The sequence below is a fragment of the Trachurus trachurus genome (genome assembly GCF_905171665.1).
Source record: "Trachurus trachurus genome assembly, chromosome: 14".
Lineage (NCBI taxonomy): Eukaryota > Metazoa > Chordata > Actinopteri > Carangiformes > Carangidae > Trachurus > Trachurus trachurus.
This window is the reverse complement of record NC_139903.1, coordinates 17,807,043-17,831,581: the sequence shown is the minus strand read 5'-3', so window position 1 is coordinate 17,831,581 and position 24,539 is coordinate 17,807,043. Positions and strand designations below refer to the sequence as shown.

At 44.7% G+C, this 24,539-nt stretch overlaps 1 protein-coding gene across 1 annotated transcript; it reads right to left on the bottom strand.

Moving 5' to 3' along the window:
• Positions 1-3,129: 3,129 nt before the first annotated feature.
• fgfr4 (fibroblast growth factor receptor 4) lies at positions 3,130-20,541 on the bottom strand. Its single transcript, XM_083987202.1, has 21 exons — positions 19,934-20,541; positions 17,540-17,759; positions 14,342-14,514; positions 14,080-14,230; positions 13,917-13,967; positions 12,991-13,260; positions 12,752-12,841; positions 12,491-12,657; positions 12,262-12,385; positions 11,227-11,417; positions 10,998-11,136; positions 10,680-10,873; positions 10,370-10,515; positions 9,907-10,028; positions 9,685-9,795; positions 9,396-9,586; positions 7,874-7,996; positions 7,144-7,214; positions 6,907-7,044; positions 6,639-6,744; positions 3,130-6,048 (listed from the first exon to the last, which is right to left on the bottom strand). The coding sequence occupies exons 2-21, from the start codon at positions 17,625-17,627 to the stop codon at positions 5,872-5,874; spliced, it is 2,823 nt and encodes a 940-aa protein (XP_083843328.1). The 5' UTR covers positions 17,628-17,759; positions 19,934-20,541; the 3' UTR covers positions 3,130-5,871.
• Between the last annotated feature and the right edge of the window lie 3,998 nt (positions 20,542-24,539).

The window sequence follows — 24,539 nt, the reverse complement described above, 5'->3', positions numbered from 1 at the left end:
TTAATTTCTTAATTTTACTGAACCTGTTTTCTCACATTCTGTGCATCTTGACACTCAAGTTCATTCTCAAATTCAGCTGTGTAATTGTGGTCGTACTCTATATTTATTGTTAAAGCTGTACAGAAATGAAAATGAATTTGAGCACTCTGTGGGTCTTAACATTAGTGTAATAACTCATCTATCAGGCCAAACTTTGTGCAAAATTCTATTTTTGAGTAAATCCGGGATGAAAGTGGGGTATTTTTTTTTGCATTGGATAATGCAGGCACATCGTGAGTCAGCCTGCTCACGATTCATCAGCCTGTGATATTGGATCCGTCATCCGTCGATCAAACGTCTGAGACACACACACGGAGCTCGGTCTCGCCCCAAACACTGAATATCCCGCCCGCTCGATAACGACCAATCAAATTCATTTTCTTTACTCAGGTAAACTCGTGCGGCAACTCGTGAAAACTTGGCGCGACAAACAGGACAAACATTTCTGTACACCTTTAAGGTAGAGTCAGTAGGTTTGTTCATTGCAGTTTGTAAACACAACATTCAAAGTGGGCCCCTCCTCTTGGGCTCAACCGTGCATGCCCCCTGCTCCTGACAGAAGTTGCCAGAACGGCCTTCAAAGTTTTTTTTGAATATACCACCAAGATGTGCACCCACGGCAGCTCCACCCGGGCCCGGGCCCGCACCCTTGGCTTCCATGCTCAGCGCCTTGGCCCTCCTACTTGTCGCCTTGCCTTTAAAAGGACAGTGGGGTTGTGGTTCCCACTGTCATTAAGCTTGTTCAGCAGCACCCGGAAACATCACCAAAGTCAGTAAAACTGAGCCCAGAGAGGAAAAGGAGGGATGTTTTGGGGGGGGGGGGGGGGGGGGGGGGGGGGGGTTCAGTGACAGCAACAACAGTTCATTTGACCAAATGGGAGCTGCTGGATTAGTCAACAGATGAGTCCCACAATACAGGCTGGACACTCGCTGACTAATCAGAGGAGTGGAGGAGGAAACAAGTCAGCAGATACAGCGGCTGCTGAGTCCAACGCTGCTGTCACGTTCATGTACAGTCACACACACGGAGCAGGAAAACCACCAGCACCTCTGAACCGCTACAGATCCAGGCTGCGGGTCCGGTGGTGAGATTTTCTCAGAAATGTGAAATATAGAAAACAACAACACATCTAAAAAGGAAAATCACAACAAAGAACATTATTATACACAATTACTAAGACAGCTGGGAAGTCCTACAGGATGACTGAGTATTCTGGGATTTAAGTCAAAGTCAGAAGTACTTTATTTTTCCGTTAGGATTTACACTTCCCTTTCTCACAACAGATTGTTGATTGATGTCGCTGTCATATCTGCACCACAAGAGTCTGAGCAAATCATAAATACTGAGAATGGGGGGAAAACATAAATAAACAAAATCCGCTATAGGCTACAGCCCAGAAGACCGACCCAGTGACAGCAAATATTTTGTTTGTTATAAAATGCTGCAAAAATTGAGGCGTAAAAATGTCAGTTTAGCATTTTATGGACGTTATGGGACCAGGAACTTCTGCTGCTTGCCTGGCAGCGGGCCAACACAGTCTGAGACATAACTCGCTGTTCAACCAAATGTATTTATAAAAAATATAATATATCAAATATGTTCCGGCAGGATGCTGCAAATGTAGATCCTCCTTTTCTTGGGATTTCTTTTTAATGACCTCCACTCTACACACAACTACACACACACATGCACACACATTAGGCAACCTCAACAAATCGAACAGACTGTTCTTTGGAGATAAGATGTGTTTATAGATGTGTGTGTCTGTGAGTTTACTGCATGAAGTGCTACTTCTAAACCCACATATTGTTCACACAATCAATGTTACACACACACACACACACACACACACACACTCCCAGACAGAGATCCCAGACTGAGACGTTTATCAGTGGGAGCAGGAGGCAGCTCAGAGACCTGCCGGCTGATCGAGATTTATTGTACATGGGAGATAAGACACAAATGCAAACACATAAATGTAGAGACCACACACCATCTACACAGGAGATAAAACACACACTGAAACATAATCATGCATACACACACATTCACGGACATTCACACACACTTACACACACACTCTTCAAAAGCGGGGGGCTGGCTGGGATCACTGCTGCCCTCTCCTCCCACCTCTTGACCCTTGACCTCCATCTCTTCATTCTTCCGTCTCGCCGTCTCGCTGTGTCCATCTCTGTCTTTCATCTTTCTCACATCAGTTTCTCTGTTTAATTTTTCCCTTTTTCATAGTCTCTGTCTGTTAAATTCACTAATTGTGTCAATTTAACTGCAGATTTTGTTGAAGATCTTAATTTTCTTGGGTCTTAATTTTTCCTTTCTATGCACCATGCAACATAAAGTTTTTTTTTTTTTTTTTTACCAAGTGCAGGAAATCCTCATGCATCCACCTGCAAGGACTTAAACCTACAAATCTTACACTGAACATACCAATGAGGACACACACACACACACACACACACACACACAGTTGTCACATGGCCGTAGAGTGTAATCCGATCAAACTGGCCAATTTCTGCTCAAGCTAAAACTCAGAAATCACACATGATCTCAAACTGGCTGGAGGAATGGAACAAGGAGGGATTTACCCTTTATTAAATCCAAGTAAACAAAAGTGTGAGTTCATTTAGGTGCAGAAATGAAGAGAAGCACATGCAGAGCAGCAGCCATGCAGCTGGGGAGGTGAGCACATGGAGCAGCTTTTAACAAGAACTATAGAAGAGGTGAGGACCCTCTGCTGAGGGGCCAAATGTCCCCCGAGCCTCCGCACACAGTGTGGCAAAGACACTTTGAGTCTATTTCTGTATTTTCAAGTGAACCCATCAATGCAGTCAACATTAGCCGATGGGAGCGATAACAACTTGTCCAAAAATCAAGAAATCTCTGGCATCCACTTTGGAGTCTGGTTATTGTCCCGTCTGACAGAATGAGACTGAACGTGCTGTTTTTTATTCAAATGTGAAAACAGAGACAGGACGCAGAGCTGCTTTATTTTAAATTATACTTTATTTCATATAAAAACAAAACAATAAACAAATAAATTAGATATTTCTAAAATAATTCTCTCGAGGAAATGTTTAAGAACAGTCGTGATTGTTTACAGTTTGTATCTGGGATAACTGGAATGTAAAAAGATGCAAATGTATCCGGACACTTTATGCAAATAAACGTTAAGAGCTTCACTCCAAAATGAGATCTCCATCGGTGACACCAGCTGTCACAAGGTGATTGGCGGCATAAAATGCAAACAAATGAGCAGAGTAGATGCGTTAATCCTTCGATGTGCTGCAATGAGTGGACGATGAATTTAAAGCACTTTGAAATGAAGCTCTTACATTTTCTTTAAACTTTCCAACATCTGTAAGAAATAATAATAATAAAAAAAAACAGAGCGTAATGGTGCAATTAGCCAAATGAAATTTCTTTCAGCTGACTGAAGGAGGTCGTGTGTTTCACCAGCATTTATATATATATTAAAAAAAGAAGCAAATTTCAGGACTGAGAGTAAAATTTCACCATCGACCAGAAGCAAAGTGTTGAGGATGTCGCAATTATCTGATCATACAATGAAGAAATCTCCCTCCACTTCAAAAAAACTAACCAATGGGTATTTTGTTTGTGTCTCAGCTGTGTTTGTCTGCAGACTGAGGACTCAGTTGGCTTTTTTTTTTTTTTTTTTGTTACCCCACAGGGGAATTTTCTGCAGCTGGTCCTGGTGGCAGTGGGGAAGGAAGCAGCGAATGTGAATTAAGATTTGTAATTTAAAAGATGGTGGCTATGGATAAAGATAGGGGCGTTTGGGGGAGACAGAAGAGGAGACATTACCATAATAAGAGCCTCTTCATTTGCACACAAGCCCAAGCTATCCCCACACCACCAGCACCCCCCCAAAAAAACTCCCTCTGGTCCGTAGTCACACCCATTAAGCCTGCAAAGCCCTCATTGTCCGGCCAGGCTGTGGACCTGAGGACCCCTCGCCAACAGATTGGGTTGGGTGAAGGGTTACAGCCAAACAAAGGAGGGTCCCTCCCCCTTCTCCTCTATTTGAAATCAATCACACTGGCTTTCACATTCAGTGCCCCCCCCACCCCACCCCACCCCCGCCCTGCCCTCCTCAGCAGTGACAGTGGGCCTGGGCCAGCTCCCCACAGAGTCCTCATGCTGAATCTTCAGTCGTCCTTTCAGGGAGAGTCCCACCGTGGACACACTGTCTCTGACAAAGCAGCAACGTGGGCAAAGTCTGAATGAGTTAAAGCTTGTTGTTGGAGGAAGACCACGAGATGTTGTCTCAAGTCTCGTTGTTTTGGGAGTTTTTTTTACTCGTAAATGCGTCTGTCTCGTGACCTCTGGGGTCGACGGACCGGCATGGCCAGACCTTGTTGGAGCTTTTTTGTTTCGTTTTGTTTTTTCCAAAACCTTTTGTAAAGATTTTATGGTTTTCATCCAACAACAGCAACAAAGACAATAACTCCCTCTGGTATTTACCCACAAGCTGTTTTCTCAAGGTTGGAGGAGTTGCAGCAGTTTACTACGAAATGACAAATGGAGGGTTTCGTTCCAAAATCTCCCAAGTTTTGTGCTTTTAAAGGCCCAGTCCACAATTAACCACAAACATTTGAGGCTTGATTTGTCAATGGAAAATTAGATAATTTGTGTTTTTGTTTGTGTTCAGCCTGGTTTTGTGACCATGTTTACAAAGTTGCTGATGCAAACCAAAGTTGAACAGCATCTGCTATTGGCTCATTATTTGACATATTTGATGTTTTCTGCAGACTGGGACTTTGCAGGCCAGTTTTCTCGATTGAACCTGGTGATATTTTGGAATGAAACTTAAACATGAAGACAGTGTGATGACGCCTGTGACAGGTTTGGCACTTGAAACACTTGATTAAATTCTTGAAATCCCATTTTGCCTCCAATAACCTTCATTTTTGTGTCATTCAGAATAATTTATAAAAGGCAATTGTCTTTCTGTTGTTGATATGTACATACAATATTTTAATATTCTAATATATTCACAGGAAATCGTAAATTCAGGCACTTTGCTGCTGGTACAGCAACTTCTTAGCAGGACACATCCTGAGATTTAAGACTGTTTTCTCTTCTTTTTTTTAAATAAGCAACACAAAAGTAAAATAATATTATATAGAGAGATTTATATTTAACAATCAGTTTCTTCTTTTTTATTTTATCATAGCAAAATAAATCTTTTTGTTTTTGTTAAAATGTCTTTACCACCAAGGTTTTCAGGCCCCGGTGTTGGGTTGAGTTTATGTGAGGAGATCATTGTCCATCGCCTCTCTGAAGGAGAGCCGATCAAAGAAAGCATTTCGAGCCGTTTTTTGAGTACCAGGGTCTCTTCTGTTGTGTTTAGTGCCGCAGTTTTCCAACGTTACAACTGTTCATGGGCACAGTGCCAGAGCTGATCGTCCAAAGTACCATGTTTAGTTTGTAGTCTTTTCTTCTTGCTCCTGCTTCTGCCCACAATGAAACGTTTTCCTACAAAACTCCACCGTGTAATGAAGCCCACCGGCCTCAGTGCTCCACGTGCACACGCGTGTCTGTGTGATTGTGTGTGTGTGTAAAATATGCAAACCTAAATCTAAGGGCTTCGTCTGGTGCCACACTGGAGGTCCAATGTAATACTTAAGAATAAAAACTTTAACTTAAACTTTAGAAATGCTGCTGTTGACCTCCAGTATGGCTGCCAGTAGAGCTTTTGTTTTGACAAAAAAAAGCCCAAGGTTAAGTTTCCTCACTGTGGAGTTGTGTTTATGTGTGTGTGTATGTTGCGCATGTGTTGTGTTGTTGGGCGCCTATCGGAGCGCCGTCTTCATGTCTATCTGGGAGCGCACGTCCTGGTAGCCCAGGAGGCAGGGGTCGGTGGACAAAGCATCGTGGGTAAAAACGGAGTCGTTGTCTGAGGAGCAGGAGCTCGACGTGTCCTCACACGACGGGGAATACTGCTCGAAGGGCGTCGACAGGTCCAAGTACTGAGAGGAGAGAGAGAGAGGAAGTGCAGAAATTAGAGACCTGTTGATGTTTCCGTGAAGGCAGAAAAAACAATCTGATCCACACTGACACGTTAATGACACTGGCAGTAAACAGCAGAGGAAACTGAATCTGGCGTCCTCTCAAAGGCCGTCAGGCTGCTGCTGAACGTCCGTGACAGAGGAGTTGCAGATGTGGGGATGTGCGGCTGTGACAGTTTTAGACCACCACAACAGCACGGACGAGTATTTTTAGACCAACATGATTTTTTAACTTTGTATCTAAGCTTGTAAATCTCAACAAATCGATCACATGGACTCTGATCTGCGGAAGTTGGTATGTGTTGAAAAAGAGTTTCTGACATTTCATCTTTCTTTTTTTTTAAACACATTTTTGATTTTGTTTCTGTTCTCCAGAGTTTATAAGTCTGACTCTCTACAAATTCACTCTAGTGCACTGACAACATCTGGACAGCAGATTGAGAGAGAGCGAGAGGAAGAAGAAAATGTGTGTGCATCTTCACAAGTGCATATGTTAGTGTGCATGTGTGTGTGTGTGTGTGTGTGTGTGTGTGTGTGTGTTTGACGCCCACCTCGTCAGAGATGGACAGCAGCACTTTGTCCAGCTCCTCAACCAGCTGTTTAAAGGTCGGTCTCTGGGTAGGAACAGCATGCCAGCACTCGCGCATCATCATGTAGCTGCAGAGGAAAAAAGCACAACAGGAAAAAACATTATTTCAGCACTTTAAATATGTAAAATTATCACTAATTTTCTCCTCTTTACTGGAGTAAAACTTCTCAATATCTTAAACATAACACTCATTTGGCTGATTTAGACAGTTGGAAGAAGTTCCTCCTTACAGTTCATGTGTGCAGTTGGAGGGTTTGTCCATTCGATGACCTTCCTTCAGCAGCTTGAAGAGCTCCTCCACAGGGATGCCAGGGTACGGCGAGCCACCCAGCGTGAAGATCTCCCACATCAGGACGCCAAACGACCACCTGAGGACACACGAAGGAGGAGGAGGAGAGCGTAAACAATCAGGACAGACATTCGCACTGCGTCATGTTTTTTTTTCCCCTGCAGAGACTTCAACTTACACGTCGCTCTGGTGTGTGTAGACTCTGTCGAACAAGGCCTCTGGTGCCATCCACTTCACCGGCAGACGTCCCTGCAGAGCGGACATGGAAACGTTAGAGCCCACACATTCAAACCAAACCACAGTCTCGCTCTGTGTCTCCCCCACGCCCTCTCTCGTTCCTCCCTCACAGTCTTCCCCCTGCTTTGTCCTCGTCTCCCCTCGTTTCTAATTAACTCCCATTAAGCCTGCTGCCAATCAGAGGAAAACATCAGACATCTGTCTTGAGGAGTATTAAAGCTGTGAAGGGAGCCAGGCAGGAGGAGCCTGGCTGAAAAGAAGACATTTTTACAACATAGTGAGGTAGTTTGTTTGTATATGTATTTTTTTCCACCTTTTAACATCAAAATACCTTCTTTTATTTCATCTTAACTAATATAAATGATATATTAAATTCCTGAGGTTCCGATGTCGGGTTCAGCTGATTGATTAACATGTTTTGGTAATTTTATAATGAGTAGCTGATCATTTAAAAAAAAAAAGTAAAAAAAAAAAAATAAAAAAAAATTGAATCATACAAAGCAGGAAAAGAACATTTTCTGTCTGACATGAACCACTAACAGGAGAGCTGCAGTACCTTGGCTGCACTCGAGCCGCCTCATTAACTACTGGAAAACGGAGGAGTTCTCCACTGGTGTGAAAGTGTGAAAAGTGATTCCTGAAAATAAGCCCCGGCAAAGTCTGTCACTCACGTTGGTGGTTTTCTTGTAGTAGTCGATCTGGTGGACTCCTCTTGCCAGACCAAAGTCGGCGATCTTCATCACGTTGTCCTCTGTCACCAGGACGTTTCTCGCTGCCAAATCTCTGTGGATGCACTGTGGAAAGAAAGGACCATTAAAGGAACCTGAAATTAACTAAACTTAATTATCTGAGGTTAATAAAAGCCTGAAATGCTCTTTTGAGCCTTGTAAAATGTCGTGTTTCTGGTTTGTAAAAACACAAAGGTAGGGGGGATGTAAAAAAAAAAAAAAAAAAAAAAAGATCCGCTGCAGATTTTGTTCCAGAAATGAAAAGACTCAGGAGTCTAAAGTCAACATACAGAGCCTCATTTTAGTGAACGCAACAAAATTAAAATGTCTTTATATAGAAACCTGGGAGTTTGAAGAAAAAACAACCCTTTGGGGGGGAAAAAAGAAAGGCACTGTTTGCCCACATTGAATGGATGTCATTAAGTTTATTTTGGTTTTCATTCGAAATAGACGTGGGATTTGCGGGAACGTGCGAAATGAACCAGTCTTGGTTTGTGGGTCTCCCCATAATGGAGGGTTAGTTTCAGGCTCCTGCATTCTTAGGAGGCCGTAGAGCCAGAAACATGATGCCTACACCCAAACGACGACTCTGCTGCCTGTTTGCTAACAGATTTATGGCAGCGCTAAAAAGGACAAAGCCCGGCGACAGAGGGAGGGACAGATGGATGGAAGAAGAGTAAATAGGGCCGAAGCTGCAGCAGCTTTCTGTTCAGGAATGCCTGTCTGAGACACCGGCTGGCAGACAAAGAGACGTGTTGATAAGAAGCACACAGACAGAGAGCATGCTGGGAAAATGAAAGGAACTGAAACATGGGGGGTGGGAATGGAAAGAAAAGAAAAGAAAAAGAAAAGAAAGGGACAGACAGAGGCACAGAGAATGACAAGAGGAAAGACCTGGAGCTGCTGTCCAAAACTGTCTGAGCCACACTCATCCATCTGAAGGCCAAGTGCCCAAACACAAAAAACACGGCACCACACAAAAGGATCCGAACCCTAATCACACTTCCCCTTGTGTCAAAAGCAAAACCTCCGATATTACAGCTGAGAAGTCCGCAAATGCATGAAACATGTTACCATCCTCCCTTCATTTTGTGGCTCTATTTCCTGCCATGAGACATGGCTGCAATTAACTGTAATGAGGACCCACATGTAAACATTGAAGTTTGCAACGTTAAAAGTTCCTCCCGGAGCATAAATCTCCCATCTGGCCTGCACCAAAACAATTACAATTTGTATATATAGCAAATCTCAAGTTATATCGGAACAGTGCAAAACATATGTGTAGAGATATGCAGGGAAATGTCCAAAAACATGGTCTCTTCCAACTGTACAAGATGCAAAGCACTTAACCTTCTTGACTTGGTGAACTACTTTTACAATTTATCTACATTTAATTACACCACCAGGAGATTCACACACACTCTCAGAGAAGCTGCATGGCGCCACTCTTTTAAAGTGAACGTACCCTTTTAGAGGCCAGGTACTCCATCCCTCGGGCCACCTGGTAGGCACAGGACAGCAGGTCTTTGAAGGTGAGCTGCTCCTCAGGCACCTTGGTCACATCAAAGGTGTAGTCCATACCTGGAGGTCGTCGGGCCCGCAGGTACTCCCTCAGACTGCCTTTGGAGGCGTACTCCACCAGCACGTACAGAGGGCCTGAGGAGGCGGAGGGGGGCACACAAGCAGGGTTAGAGATGTTTCTATTGTTGAGCTAAAACAACATCATGTCTAAGTTGAAAAGGTGCCATTCTTACCATCCTGTGTGCAGACACCCAGCAGGTTGATGATGTTCTTGTGTTTGTCCATCACCTTCATCAGCTCCATCTCTGAGATGAGATCTGCCAGGTCTTTGTCTGTTGCATCATCTGAGGGCGGGGAAAACAACCTCTCATTTAAAACGAGCATACTTTTGTCTCAGACAAGAGACTAACTATCTAAGTCTGGGTCTTTTTGTGTCTATGTCATTTCTTTCCTACCTTTGAGCATTTTAACCGCCACAGTGGTGGCCGGGTCTGGGCAGTCCTTGTTGATGCCGTAGGCCTCTGCTCTAACCACCTGACCAAAGCAGCCTTCTCCCAGAGGTTTGCCCAACGTTAGACTACAGAGAAAAAAAGAAAGAGAGAGGCAGAGAGTTAGTGAAAATAAGTATGTCCAAATGAAAACTGTACAAATCCATAATTTTGGGCTCTGGTTTCTTAAAACACGGGTTGGGCAGAGCCAAAAATGGGCTGCGGACTTGTTTCTTTTTAGGTCCCCACATGGTGCGAGAGCTACAATGTTTAAATTAGTCTGGATCCGAGCAGCCAAACTAAACTTAGTGAAGAAACGCTCTCTATGCATGGGGGCAGAAGGTTTTTACGTAAAAGCGAACATTTTTTCAAAACAGCTCGCTTTCATAATAAATTAATACATGTTGATTCGACATGACAGATTACTTACTTCTCTCTGGGGAACTCCCAGTCCGGGTCGTAGGGCAACTCAAACTCCATGACTCCAGCCAGCATGGGAGAGCAACTGGACGAAAGGCGAGCCACCCTCATCAGAGACGCACTGGACTTCCCTGACGAGTTGGACTCCACCGAGTACTGAAGTAGAAAACGCAGAAAAGGACGATTTAGTTAATCAACCAGGAGCGAACAGAAGGATTTGAGGTGTGCAAATCAGACATGATTAGTAGGAAACTCCAAGAGTACACTGTCGTTATGTCATATCAGACAAAAACCTCCCATGATACACTGCTGCCCTTTACCTGTCTGCGAAGAGGAAACTTGGAGAGCTTCTGGACTGGAAGAGCGTCGAACGGTTCCCTTCTGGGGTGGACCTGCATCCGGCACAACACCACGATGATGATGGCCATGATCAGAGCCAGGAAGCCGCAGGCGTAGATGATGATGTCTGTGTATTTGGTCTCCACGGTGTCCATGGAGTCTGCTGCTTCCTCCTCTGTTGGGCGGCAGGAGGGTGGGGGCAGGATTTACTAAACATGCTTATACCTTCAAGTTTTCATTTTTTTAAAGAATTTAAAACCAAATCCTGCAACCGGTTAATTCAAATCTTCCTCCTTTACCTGATAGGACGGTCAGCCAAGCGGACTGGTGGGCAAAACCTATTGAGTTTCCAGCCAGACAGGTGTACTCTCCTGCATCTTCCATGGTGACTTTGGACAGGTAGAGCACCTCCACCTCCGACATGTTCAAACTGCCAGTCTGCACAACAGAGTAGACTTGATATAATAACACATTTCAGAAAATTCGTTTGGTTTCTTCTGATCAAAATGCCTCTGATCTGACACTGACCTTGATGACCTGGACGTACGGTGTCCCATCAGGACCATAGCGGCTGCCGTTTCTTTCTATGTGTTTCAGCCACTGGATGTGAGGCTGGGCGTCGCTGTAGACTTTACAGTGGAACTGGACGTCGCTGCCCACCACTGCTGTCGTGTTGGCCGGCAGACCGGCCTGCAGGATTGGCCTGTGGGGAGAGCGCTCTGTGGAAATGGGGGGAGAAATCGAAGAAGACGTAAGAAAAGTGAGCAGAGAAAAGAGCAGTGAAAGATCTCGACAGGATCTGGAGAGAGAAACGAGAGCTTAAAGAATTCACGGGTCAAAGGGTGACCCGGGAACATGGAGATGGAGATTTAAATAATCTGCAGGGATCAAAGGGAATCTGGAGTGCAACAAACATCCAGATATTTGGCCGGTTACTAAACAGGCCACAAACAAATTTCTAAAAATGGCTTGCAGTTGGTGCTGTCACCTATAATGTGTTTGTGTGCTGGCAAAAGAGCAGAAATGTCATTTTGGGATTAAAAAAAATGGTTCCATTAGCGTGGCTCTTTGTCAGCTGGTCGCCGGGGTCTCTTTGATCTGCGGTTACTCTCGCTCTCTGATCTCGTTAGCCGTCTCGTTAGTCGTTTCCCCCCGTTGACGGGGACAGAAACTGACCCCGTGGTGGACGGACAGCGAACAAATGAACAAATGAACAAATAAACCGCAGTCCTCCTTGATCTCCTGTCACAGGTCAGGTAGAAAACTGGTGTGGACGCCTGACCGTCCACATCCTGCCCGCCACAGCGGACGCCAGGCGCCCCTGTCACCTTCTGCTCACCCCTCTGCTTTTGCCCTCCCTCAGACTGGAGGCTTTTATTTGTGGACATGACGCTTTTTTCCATAAAGTGCTGACTAATAACTGTTGTGCAGATTACTGAAAGTTTTACGAACATCATAAGTGCTGATATTTTATCCAGGACTTCAACGAACAAATACACAAAATAGTCTGAAGCATTAAAACACAAACGGGGCATGGGTTGTGTATCATCATCATCATCTTACCCAGGACATCGAGGATGTAGCTGTGCAAGATGGAGCCGTATTTATTCTCCACCACGCAGGTGTAGTTTCCTCTGTCTGAAGGAACGACGCTCTCCATCACCATGCTCCAGTGCTGGTGTCTCAGCTATAAAAAAAAAACATACAGAGAAACACAATCCATCATTAGTTTAGACAGACACAACCTGGGATCGCCCACCTTCTCCCATCACCGCCCTGCTGCCGTTCTCACCTTGATGCCACCGATTCGATGCTCTCCTCTGAATTCACGTCCATTTTTCAGCCAGCGGATGCTCGGCATGGGGCTGCCCATGGCCGCACAGCGAAACTTCACCGTGTTGCCTGCAGGAACAGCGTACAGCTTCTTCTCCATGCGCTGGGGGTGGGTCCAGTAGGGACCTGAATGGACAAAGACTTTAGTCAGAAAAGCCCTGAGGAAGCCTGGAGACCTGAGTTTTAGTGAGTGAGCAAACAAACCAAACAACCAACGCACCCCTGGAGAAGTAGACTTGGTCGTTCTCGATCTCAGCCGATGAGTCCTCCAGGCCGTTGTCCTCGTCGTCATCCCCCGACCCCAGCGAGTCTGGACAGGTGAGAAATAAAAACAGTGAAGGCAAAAGTAAATACCCACATTTATGCGACTAACATCAATTAAATGTTCATACTATTAATAGTTATTGCAGATATATAATTATGCCCTGAGCTCCCTAAGAACAGTGTTGGTGTCTTTACCTGTTACAGTGATTGTGAAGTTTCTCACGGGTTCTTTGGTTCCTCGGAGAACGCAAACGTAAACGCCCGAGTCCTCGTAGGTCACGTCCGTGATCTCCATGATGGCGCTGCGGATCTGAATCCGTGGCGTGGCCAGAACCCGCGATCCCTCCTTGTACCAGTTCACCGCCATGCCGGGCCGGGTGCTCATGTCACAGCGCAGTTTCAGCACGTTACCGGGCTCCAGCAGGAGATGTTCAGTGGTGTCTTCACTCAGGTCCTCGAGAACATCTGTGGAAACCAAACAATCAAGTTTTATTTTTTTTTCTCTACTTCTTCTTCTTCTCTTTTACAGAGTCGGACCGGTCAGTGGGTCTTTTCTTCTTCTCCTCTCTAAAGCAAGTAGCCATCCCCTCTGCTGTGACCTTCACCTCCTCGACCCCATTATCTCTCATCCCCATAGCACACACACAATAAAATCACCACGGAGACCAGGAGGCCTAACCGACCCCAGCCCACCCCCACCCCTTCATCTTTTTTGTTCCTCTGTGGATTATTGTGGGACTGAGAGCGATCCAGCTAACACTGCAAACTCCCTCCTTCACTCACTCAGAAAAAAAGATAACAACAAAGAAACAAGAAGGACGAGAAACTGAAGCTAATGAACATGTTGCAGCGTGACAGTGGACGGAGACTAAATCTGAGGGGCGGTGAAGGTTCAGTGGAGATCTAAGTGAGGAGGAGGCCGATGTTTGAGCCCACACAGATGGCCCTGATAGCACCTCCAACACTCTGTCGTCTGTTTTCAGGGGGGTTTACAATACAGCCTTATCTTTTTACATTACAGACAACTAAATGGATTAAATTAGCATGCACTCAAATGCTCACAGTGGGTGTAATAGATAAGCCTTCAACCGTCAACATTTCCAGCAGGAGAATGAAATTACCTGGAGGGATATCAGCAGCAGACAGGTCCACCGTTTGGGAAATGATGGTGCCTGTGGAAGGAAGAGGTTGAAGTTATAAAACAGTGTCACGACTGAATGGTTGCTCAAGATGTTACTATAGGGGAACTTAAACACTAGAAAGACGTGTGTGTCTGTGTCTCACCAGGAAGGACAGCCAGCCACGCCGACTGCATGGCCTGCACCGAGTGCGCCCCGTGGGTGCTCTCGGCCATGCAGATGTACTCGCCGGCGTCCGCCATGGTGATGTTGGACAGATACAGGGTGTTCGTCTTGGATGCATTGCTCTGCAGGGCCTGCGCAGAGAAGAGGTCATTTTAAGAACCCAGTCTGAGTAGAGCATGAAAAACCTAATTGCACTTTTATTTATTCTATTTTATTTTTTTGGTTTATGTCACGTCTCTCACCGTCAGAGCTCTCAGGCGAAGAGGTCCCTGAGCGCTGACCTCCGTCTTCAGCCACTGCACCTTGGTGGACGCCGGTCTGTGGACTTTACACACCAGTTTCGTCTGACTTCCCGCCACCGCTGTGGTGTTCTCTGGATAACCTGGCACGATCAGAGGCCTGGAGACCCATAGATCTGGCAGGGGCAAAGAGAGAAAAATCAAACTTACAGACTTAACTTCTAAAAAGCTACAACACTGGGTGTGGCAGTGTTTTTACATAATTGAGGCGTTTAGGGTCTTAATAAACCCTTTCAAACCTCCTTGGTCTGAAAACACCCAGATAAAAATTGTTAAAACACATAGTGGAGGTTTCAGTTTACCTCTGAAAGGTCTGGCAACAGAACACCGTGTTCCTGAACAACGTGGTCATTTAATGCTACCAGCGACCGGTGATAGAGTGCCCTGATAACCCGGCTACTATCGTGTCACCATCAGCAACAGTGCCATCCATTCAGTGGGTCACTCGCCCATTTATGTGCTCGCCCACTCACTTGTTGGAGCATATGTGCGCCCTGGCTAGGGACCTCGCTCACTGCTCAGTCACTCAGAACAAGCAATTTTCCAGGGCAATTTTCTGTTTGATTGCTTCCTGCGAGCGCTTAGTGAAAAGGCAATCTGTTCCCTTGTCGGAGTGAAGTGCTGCCTTCTTTCCCAAATCGCCCAGAGTACACGTAGAGGTAATGCTTTCAGGAACAAACACACGGTTGCAACCTCGTTAGCGGAAAATCAGAAAAGCAACCGAAAGTAAAACAGATTGATGCAAAGGTCTTGATGGTCAATCAGTCCAGCTCACAATATGAGTGTTATCACAGGAGGCCGCGCATTTGTCTCTAATGGAGCAAACCTGAACACCAGTGGTCAGCAGTAAAACAAATAGATGAACACACACACACACAGTTGTGGCCATGCTAATGAACTTCCAGAGACAGGGACGGTGCCCTGGAGTTGAACTTGCGGCAGAGTGTGAATTGTCACCCAGAGGCGAGGGGGCAAACAAAACACAACACAACACAAACAAACCTCTCAGCTGCTGCGAGCCAGCCAGCCAGTCAGCAGAGTCCTGACAGCAGAGAGTCCTCTATGGAGAGACCGGTCGGGACAATGAGGAGGCCTTCATGCCCCGGTCCAGGAACTTGCCCAATAATATGCAGCCTACTTCCATAACAGTTCAATTACAGAGAAGTCTTGTTCCTGATTGGCCTCCCTCAGGCCAGTTTGCATTAACGCATGATTTATAGCTCCTCCTGTGAATTACGCATACTGGTTTATCATAGATAATGTATGATTGATAATATAACAGTTTTGATTGGTTTTCTTGCTAAAGGATATATTTTATTTCGGTATATAAATCAGCTTTGAACTTAAACTTTGAAGAAGCCGCTAACTACTGGTCCAACTCTGGCCTGGACACTGTGTCTGACCAGCAGATGCACTCCCGACAAAAAAACGCCAACCCACTTAATCTGTGCAGAGACCAAAGCGAAAAAGATGGCATTCCCTGGCACAGTCTGATCTCCACACTGTTGCAAATGGCTCCCGGTCAATGATAAATGACAGGGAGCCATTTGTGATTTCAATTCAAATCTGGTTCAAAGGAAAAAAACACAGGATTCATCCGGCCAAGATTTTAAAGTCGCCATGTGTCCTTTTACACTTGTGTAAATGTGCTGCGTTATATTCAGCTCTGTGGGGATGAGGAGCAGCTGAAATCACAGCGGCAACGTACGGACAAAAGCTACACTCAGACTTTTATATAATCTGTAATGATGTGGGAGAAAGCAGGGCTCAAAATAAGTTTATCCAGGGGTGCGGAAAAAGAAAAAAACTTTGGACAAAGTCAGATCCCTACATTTAGCAGCAGCATGTGGTTTGTAACATTAGTAGATGTATAATTATATTTATGAGGGGGTGGTGTGATTTATTTTCACTCATTATCAGATTAGCAACATGAGATTAATCAAATCTTTCTTAGATAAAACTTAAATAGACTCAAACGTTTCTCTGCATCATCTTCCTCCAGAGTGAGGAGCGGGTGAAATCGACCCTGTCACAGTGCATTGTGGGTCAATCTGACCTTTGTGACCTTTGCTGAGCTGGAGTCATCTTTAAGGAGCTGGTTGAGTCTCTTTTAACTCTTTCAAATGACAGGAGGTGCTGGCTGTTTTTCTGATGTCTCTGTCTCCTTCTTCATTTATGATCACCTCCTTTCAATCAAGCCGACATGACACCGAGACCATTTAAATCAATACATTAAAGCACTGAATGTACTTTACTGAACGACTTTGGCTCTTAAAACTTGTATTGAGTTCCATGTATTTTATGCCTCATTCTTCCAGTTTGACCAGATATTTGGAAAATGGATCTTCCTCTTATCAACTCTTCTTCCATATATCTTGTAATTGAACCTGAGAGCTCCTTCCTGCACATTGTCAGCTGAACTACAAACCCCGACCGGCTCTGCTTCTCGCTGGGCCTCCGACTTTTGTGCTCAACACCTCCAGGACAACAATCCACTTTATCTTCCATCGATCTATACACACAACCTCAAAAAAGACTCTTCCTTTTAATCTGACTTGAGAAAACTTGTATTTGTGAAAATACAGAGTTTATTAATCCATTACACCGATCACACTTCAACTTGGCAGAAATATTTTGCTGGAACTTCAAACTGACGTGAGATGATTTATTGCATTGGCTTCTCTTTGTAAAGCATCAATGAAAAAACCCATGCAACCCCCCCACCCCAACTCCATCCTTTACAGCTGGCATGCAGCCAGGCAGATTTACACTTCCGAGCCCCAGGGCCTCGGACGGATCAGGTAGCAGAGTTTACGACAGCAAAAAGACTGAGAGCTTTTTTTTCCTTCTTCAGCCTCTCTGTCATTTTTCCTGTCACCTGGACTTCCTCTGCCACGAAGCTAAAACTTACTACCAAAAAAAGTGACAGTGGACCAATTGAAACGAGTTAAAAGGTGTGTGTTAGCAGAAGGAGGAGACGGAGGAGGAGGAGGAGGAGGAGGAGGAGGAGGAGGAGGAGGAGGAGGAGGAGGAGGAGGAGGGGTGATCCCATCAAATCCCCAAAGATAAGGTGTAATGACATGAAAGGAAACTCAACAGAAATTGTTCTCTAGTTTCTCAGGTCGGTTACTCGGGTCTTACCTTTAGGTTTTCTCTCATCGGTGGGCCGGGCCGAGACGCTTTCCATCAAACAGAGCAGGAGAAAGTAGAACGTGCAGACCCTCGCCATCTTCTATAGACGTGACGTGTGTCTTGTGGTTGAACGGGACAAGTATACGTTGGAAGCCTTAGTGGGCCTCACACTCCGATTCCTGGCATTGGCAGGAATCTCAGAAACCCACAAAGTCCCTAAATCTGGATCCTGTGGAAGGAGACGGTGGGGTGAGGGAGGGGGGCAAACAAACACATGGCAGACGGTTTGGTTATCTGTTGATCAGAAACTTGATTCCTTGAGGAGATCTGCAGCTAAAGACAAAAAACTTTTCTGTTCACTTTCCAGCCAGGTGGCAGAAAAACACAAACAATTGTTGGGGCGAACAGTTAAAGACAGAGCCTGTTTTGACTGCGAGCAGCTGTATTCTTAACCAGATGTCCTGCTAACTGTCCCATCGGCCTTTTACATTGTCCAGGCTCTCCTGCGTCATGAATAAGGAGCAGGGCTGTTACCGCCTGTTGTTTGTCAATGGATGGCACTCAGTCTGCTCCAGGATAATGGGCCCTTACTTGGAAAAAAACACTTGAAACTTGCCAGGAAGCCACAGAATCTGAAGGAGCCGCAGAGGTTTCGACTGGCAGCTGATGAGACTTCAGGTTCACGCCGGAAACGTAACGAAATAGACGAGAGTCCATCTCCTCGCTGAGATACACATCTCATTTCAGGGAGGTGCATAACTCTAAACTTAGATAACTTGTTAATTTCCTGGGCGTGACACCTTACTTTATTTTTCAGTCCCGTTTTCTGTACACTTGTTTGATTGATAACGTGTCAGAAGATAGTGAAAATTCCCATCACAGCCCAAAGTGCTGTTTATAAATGTCTAATTTTCCCTGTACAACTAAAAATCAAAAGACAGGTTTCTTTTTAGCATCAATGCCCAAGAAAACAGTATTTAGACATAACTTATGAACAGTTTATTCCCTTTTGGATGACTTTACTATTAATTGATGATAACTGTTCTAAGCCTGTTTTCAATTTGTCTAACCTGGGAATGAATGCAATCCAGATTTGAATAAGAGTCAGTAAACGACATCCAGTTTCCACACATAAGCATCTTAAAGTTTGACTCAAAAAATCCCTAAACACAGTTAATTTAGGAAATATCACATCGCCTCAGTTGGTATTATTTTAAAGTCTCTAGACAAAACTATAAACTCTGACAGCTTAGAAGAAAGCTAAAGGAATAATGCGCTGATTTTTCTGCTGCGAGTCGGGCCAACTGCGCTCAGGCGCCAGACCCTGGTGCGTGCGCTCCATGCATGCAGGCAGCGCCCACACACACACACACGCACACACACACACACCGTTTAAAGAACCAGGTTGCTGAATGAAACGTATTCTTTCTCAATTAAGGACTGGAAAACTTTTTTCCCCGCTGCTGCTAATTCCGCTGGCTCACTGCCTGGTTGCTGCACGGAGCCAAAACACTTCTACTGTTTTCTACTTCTTTTTTTTTTAGCCCTAAAACATGGAGAGAGGAGCGGGCTACTGTTTATTTCTCTCACATAAATCACAGTCAATAAATCCAGCCTATATGCCCTATTAGTACCAAACAACCCTTGTAGGTTATAATGAACCTGTGAGCTGCCAAAATACTAGTCAGACCTGTCACTATTTATGCTGTACAGTGGTCACAGTGTCCAAATCGTGCGCCTCCCGCCGTGTGTCAATCAAATCAATCAACGTGTCACACCTCCTGGGATCAGAAGGGTATGTTGACTTTTCAAAGATCTTTTTTTTTTTTTACTCTCAGATTAAACCACATCATTTCCCATCAAGCCCAGCTAGGAGGGTTTAACACCTGGTTGTGTGCGTGCAGACACAAATGAAATGCATGACTTTATATGAGGTTTACTGGGATCCGAGTCCAGACTCCGCTCCTCTCTCCTGACACTGTGGAGGGTCCAATGTCTAATAAGTGACTTGTTTGGCTACGCGCGTTGTGTGCACACACAACAAGTGAAGCTTCGCCTTGGATCAAAAAATAGAGTGGACTATCCTGAAATCCCGGTTTAAAAATATACAAAACCTGCATCAATTCACTCGGTTTTAACGCCAATATTGATCCGGTCAGTGCAGATAAGAGATAATACCGTGCTTCAGTTCAAGACATTTTTATAGCAACTCCCTGGAAACTAATAAAAACTAGAATAACTTCAACTATGGAGAAAGATTAGTATTTTTTATACGATTTTATGTTAAGTTTTCTTGAGTAGATTGTAGTTGTAATCTAAACCAATTGCTCCTCCATGCCTTCAGAAAATGAATGAAAACAACTCTCCAAGAATCTCCAGCTGTCTCTGTCTGTTTTCACCCACCTTTCCTTTCCTCCCGGTCTGTCCTCGCCGTGATGACTGGCAGGGAGATCACTCCACGTCCCGGTCGACACGAGCGAATATTGAAATCCTCATTTGGAGCTCTTGTTGTATTTACCCTTCTCACAATAAAAGAAAAAAACAAAACGGTCTGTGAGCGGTGTCTCGGCTGTTTTTGTATCCGGTTTGACGCGGAATTGAGCTTATAAATCCATCAAAAACAGCCTCCCCTGGAACATGAACGACAGCTGCCGGTTCTCCTGCTGCCCGGAGGGAGGAAGGAGCTGATCCCCGCGGGGCAAAGTCCGGTGCAGCCGCTCGCTCAGAGCGCTAAATCCATGGAGAGAAAGAAAAACCCACACAGGCCAGTGGGAGCGTGGAGTTGCGCGTGTAAAGACTTGTCCTTTCTGGCTCTGGTGATGTTTCAGAAGAAGAAGATCCGAGACAATGAGAGAAAAAGCTTGACACAGAGGGTGATAAACGCGACCCCCAAGCTCAGAGTCCACTCGTGGTTAAACTGTGGATAAAACTCTTCACGTGCGTCTTTTACGCAGCGCCTCTGTTGTGTAGTGTAGTCCTCCTCTGCTCGGTGGGTTTATCCCGGTTAGATGTGAGCTCTGCTCCTAAAATGTGAAGCTCAGCCTCCTCGGTCCGTGTCCTTTCTACAGTAGAGAGAGAGAGCGAGTGGAGAGAGGGAGAGAGAGAGAGAGTGACTGCGTCCCCCCCACACACACACAGAGACACACACACACCAGCCCTCCTACCGCACTGTGCTGCTCTCCGGACGGCAGCCACAACAACAATGGTCTGAGAGCGGCCAGGGGAGCAGGAGGAAGGAGGGAGGAGGGAGGAGGGGGAGAGAGGGAGAGAGAGGGGAGGGGTACGCTTCTGTTATCCCCTCCACCCCCACCCAAACCAGCCCCCGTCCCTCCAAAGAGCTGGCAAATAAAACCCAAGACCCCCTGCCTCTCCCTCCTCTCCACAGCGGCACCGCGCACTGGAGTTGCTCCTAAAAGTACTTCTACTTCTTCTTCTTCTTGTTTAATACACAAACTAAACTTTATGAAACTGTTTGTGTTTATCCGTCGTCTCCCGCAGAAAGCTATAAATCAAACGCACTGCATAAATCACGTTATTACGACAGATTTTTATGACGACGCGTGATTTATTGCGGGTTAATTGTCCTTTTCTGCAAACAGAGCATTAAGGGCACTTCGGAGGGCGCATTCAATTAAGTTGCTTTAGTGAGTGAATACGTGTGAATTGCCTCCATGTTTTAATTGCATCAGCAAAAGAACAGGAGCGAGTAATCCCATTAGCTGCAGCTCAGAATCAAGATCAGCTCCGGTTTTTATGAGCTTAACACTCTGAGCCTTAATGTCTCCACTCTGATGAAAGCTCCTTGGCGTACAAGAGCCATGTATTAATTTCTCAGGCAGGAAGAGAGGGTTTTAGATTGAGAAAAAGCATCAGCACAAGCTACAGCAAACAGGGGAAGTGAAGAAAACACCTGATGATGATGATGATGATGATGATGATGATGAACAATATGAGAATATGCTGCAACTCCTGGGATTTTATCAATAAAAATTTGAAACTATAGAGAGGAAATCTCTGACTTTACATTCTGAATATCCTCTCCTACATGGACTTGACATAAAACAGAAACCCGGAATGAACAGAGGAGAAATTAATTAATCTTTTCATGTTTCCAGAGTCTGAGATTTTTGATGCGAGAGCAGTAAAGAGGTGACGTTCATCACCAGCTATATAATCACAGGGAACTTCTGTCACAGGTCCAGACCAGTGGGTTTTATGTTATGTTATGTAAAGTTATTTCAGCCGTTATTAATCAGCCAAATGCTGCCATCAGTTCGAGTGAGGTAGCAGACATCACTGCACTGTTTCGTGATGAAGATGCTCTCGTGCATATGATTCATTAAGATTTTTTCCTGGTTTGTTTTGGGAAGGACTTGGTTGAAACTTCAAACTTAGTTTCCATGTTATTCCATGTTTGCCGGTTTCCCCATGAATCCTCTCAGTGGTGAAACTCCACCAATAAATTCATCTAAAGCCCCTTATGAAGAGAGACAGGAAGTGTTTGGGGAAGAAAGGCCTCACTGAAAAGCTCTGCCGACTTCAAAATAAAAGTTCCAAATAAATCACAAAAGGAGGTAGAGAAAAGACGTTGCACACTCCGTTTACTTTTATCCGCGGGTCAAACTCCTCATGTGGCTGCAGTATGAGTGGTTTTAGCTGAAATTTATGTGTCGAAATAAATTCCAGATTTGACCTTTGACACGGCCCAGTGCTACCTCGGGTCAGACGCCGCTTTACAGCAAAGTCAAAGTACACAAATAAACCAGGCAGAGTGGAAGTCATAAAGGAGATAAGAGCTGTGCTAATGCCAGCCAGCGCTACATGGTCGACTGCTCGGCCTGGCTCCATATGTTTGTGTCATACCTAAGAGAGTGTGTGTATATATATGTGTGTGTGTGTGTGTGTGTGTGTGTGTGTGTGTGTGTGTGTGTGTGTGTGTGTGTGTGTGTGTGTGTGTGTGTGTGTGTGTGTGTGTGTGCCTGCTGGTCCAATACAACAGCACTGACAAGCACAGATTCTACTAATGATTAATTTGGTTATAGGCTCCAGGTTTGTGCTGAATTGAATGGGAGCCAACTTCATGTATTTACCACTAACATATGTCCTAATTACAGACAATGAAGTCGTCCATGTGTGTCGCCTGGAGATTACTTCACGCTAGCGCTAGCACAGTTTGCACAACGAGTGATACACAATCAAAGTTATCTCACCCAGAATCTAAATGAAGTATCTGTAAAGTCTAATCATACAGAAAGCTTTTTTTTTTATACAAGAATGCATTGGAAAACACACGTGTGTTTTGCAGTCACAGGTGTTAATATTCACACAGCTGACACACAGGCTTATCACCACACTGGTTTCCAGAGCTGGTAAAGCCTCGACGTCACCTGTACACAAACTCAAAACTATCCCCACTGGTGAAAATGTTTATTTATATTTTTTTTTTACAAAATAAGAGCCTCAATGACTCAAATAAGTGTCGCACTTAAGTCAAAATTTGCACCGCTGCCTGCAGTAGGTCGGTGACTGACAACTCTGTTTCACCTGTTGAATCTTTTCTACTTCAAGACTTTAACAATCCCGCAGCGTTTTATAATCCAAACTTTTATGAACCCATGAGGCTTTAGTCGTCACAGCGCTGGAAAAAAAATTGTCTGTGACACACGGAGAGTCTGCTCTGTGTTATTTCACACCGGCCTCTGCAGAGGTCTGCGCTCTCTGAGTGCCCTCCTAGTTTTTTTTTTTACAATGTCATGCCTCAGTTTTATGTATAAAACTTTTATAGTTTTATAAGCTGCTTTTTACTAGTTTTTTTTATCTGTCAGTATGTCTGTGTGCTTTTGTCTGCTGTTATTGTTTTTTTTCTTTTTTACTTTTGATGAACATGCAGAAAACGGTGGTATGTAAAAGCAGTTTCATAACAGAGTAAAACCACAATTAACTAAACGCTATAAACAGGCGACACTGGGACTGAAGTCGTCTTGTTTTATGCGCAGTTTGGTTGGTGGATGACACAAAGATCCCTCTGTGGAGTCCGTTCGGCTTCTCAATGTAGTATTTTTCTTCATGTAATAAAACATAAATAGAAATGTTTAATAGCGCTGCAGCATCGTAGGAGTTAAAAATAAGCTACAGCTTCCAGTCGTTATTCCTACACTAAACTAACACACTAAGTTCTACTTTGCACTTTAAAGCCAGTAAGTTGTTAACTAAAAATGTTGAATTATTCCTTTAAAACATCCAGATGTGTTGCTGTTCTCGACAAAAACAAGCAATTACAACTTCATGCATAACCTACGAGCGTTAATTTTCTGCTTCGCGATCAAAATCTCTCACTTCTGCTGATAGAATCAAAATGCCTTAACTTGAGACCACCTCCTCCACCTCCTTGACCAGGGCCAGACCCTCCATCCCACCTCTTTATCTGATGACATCAGTGATATGGAGGATCCTCCTGACCCTCCCGGTGCCCCCAGGTCCAGAGAGCATTGATAGGCCGCTGCATACTGATGGTAATGCTAATGGGGAATACCAAGGCTGGTTGGTGCCTGACAGCTGATAACAGATTGGGGAGGAGAAGGGGTGATGTTGGGGTGAATGATAATCATCAGGGTGAGGTGAAGTTAGGAGTGTGTGTGTGTGTGTGCGCGAGTGTGTGTGTGTGTGTGTGTGGAGGGAAAGTGAGGTGGAAAAAAGGTCAGGAGGAATGTGTGAGGCGTGGCCGGGCTCTCATTAGTCGACTTCACAGCAGGGAGACATTATGGAAACATCAGGTCCCATTTACATTTAAATTCTAAATTCTTAGTGTTTAGCTAATGCTCCTCTTCAAAATGACCACGTCAACACGAGTGCACCTTCATTTTAAAAGTGCATCTTTTGTTTTGGTACTAGATCCAAATTAGAGGCCGAGCTTTGACTTGTTCATACTTTTTTTTACAGTGCGGCTGCTCCTGAAAGTGGAGCAAGAAGCATATTGACACAAGAGATCAATAAACATTTTGGCCCATAT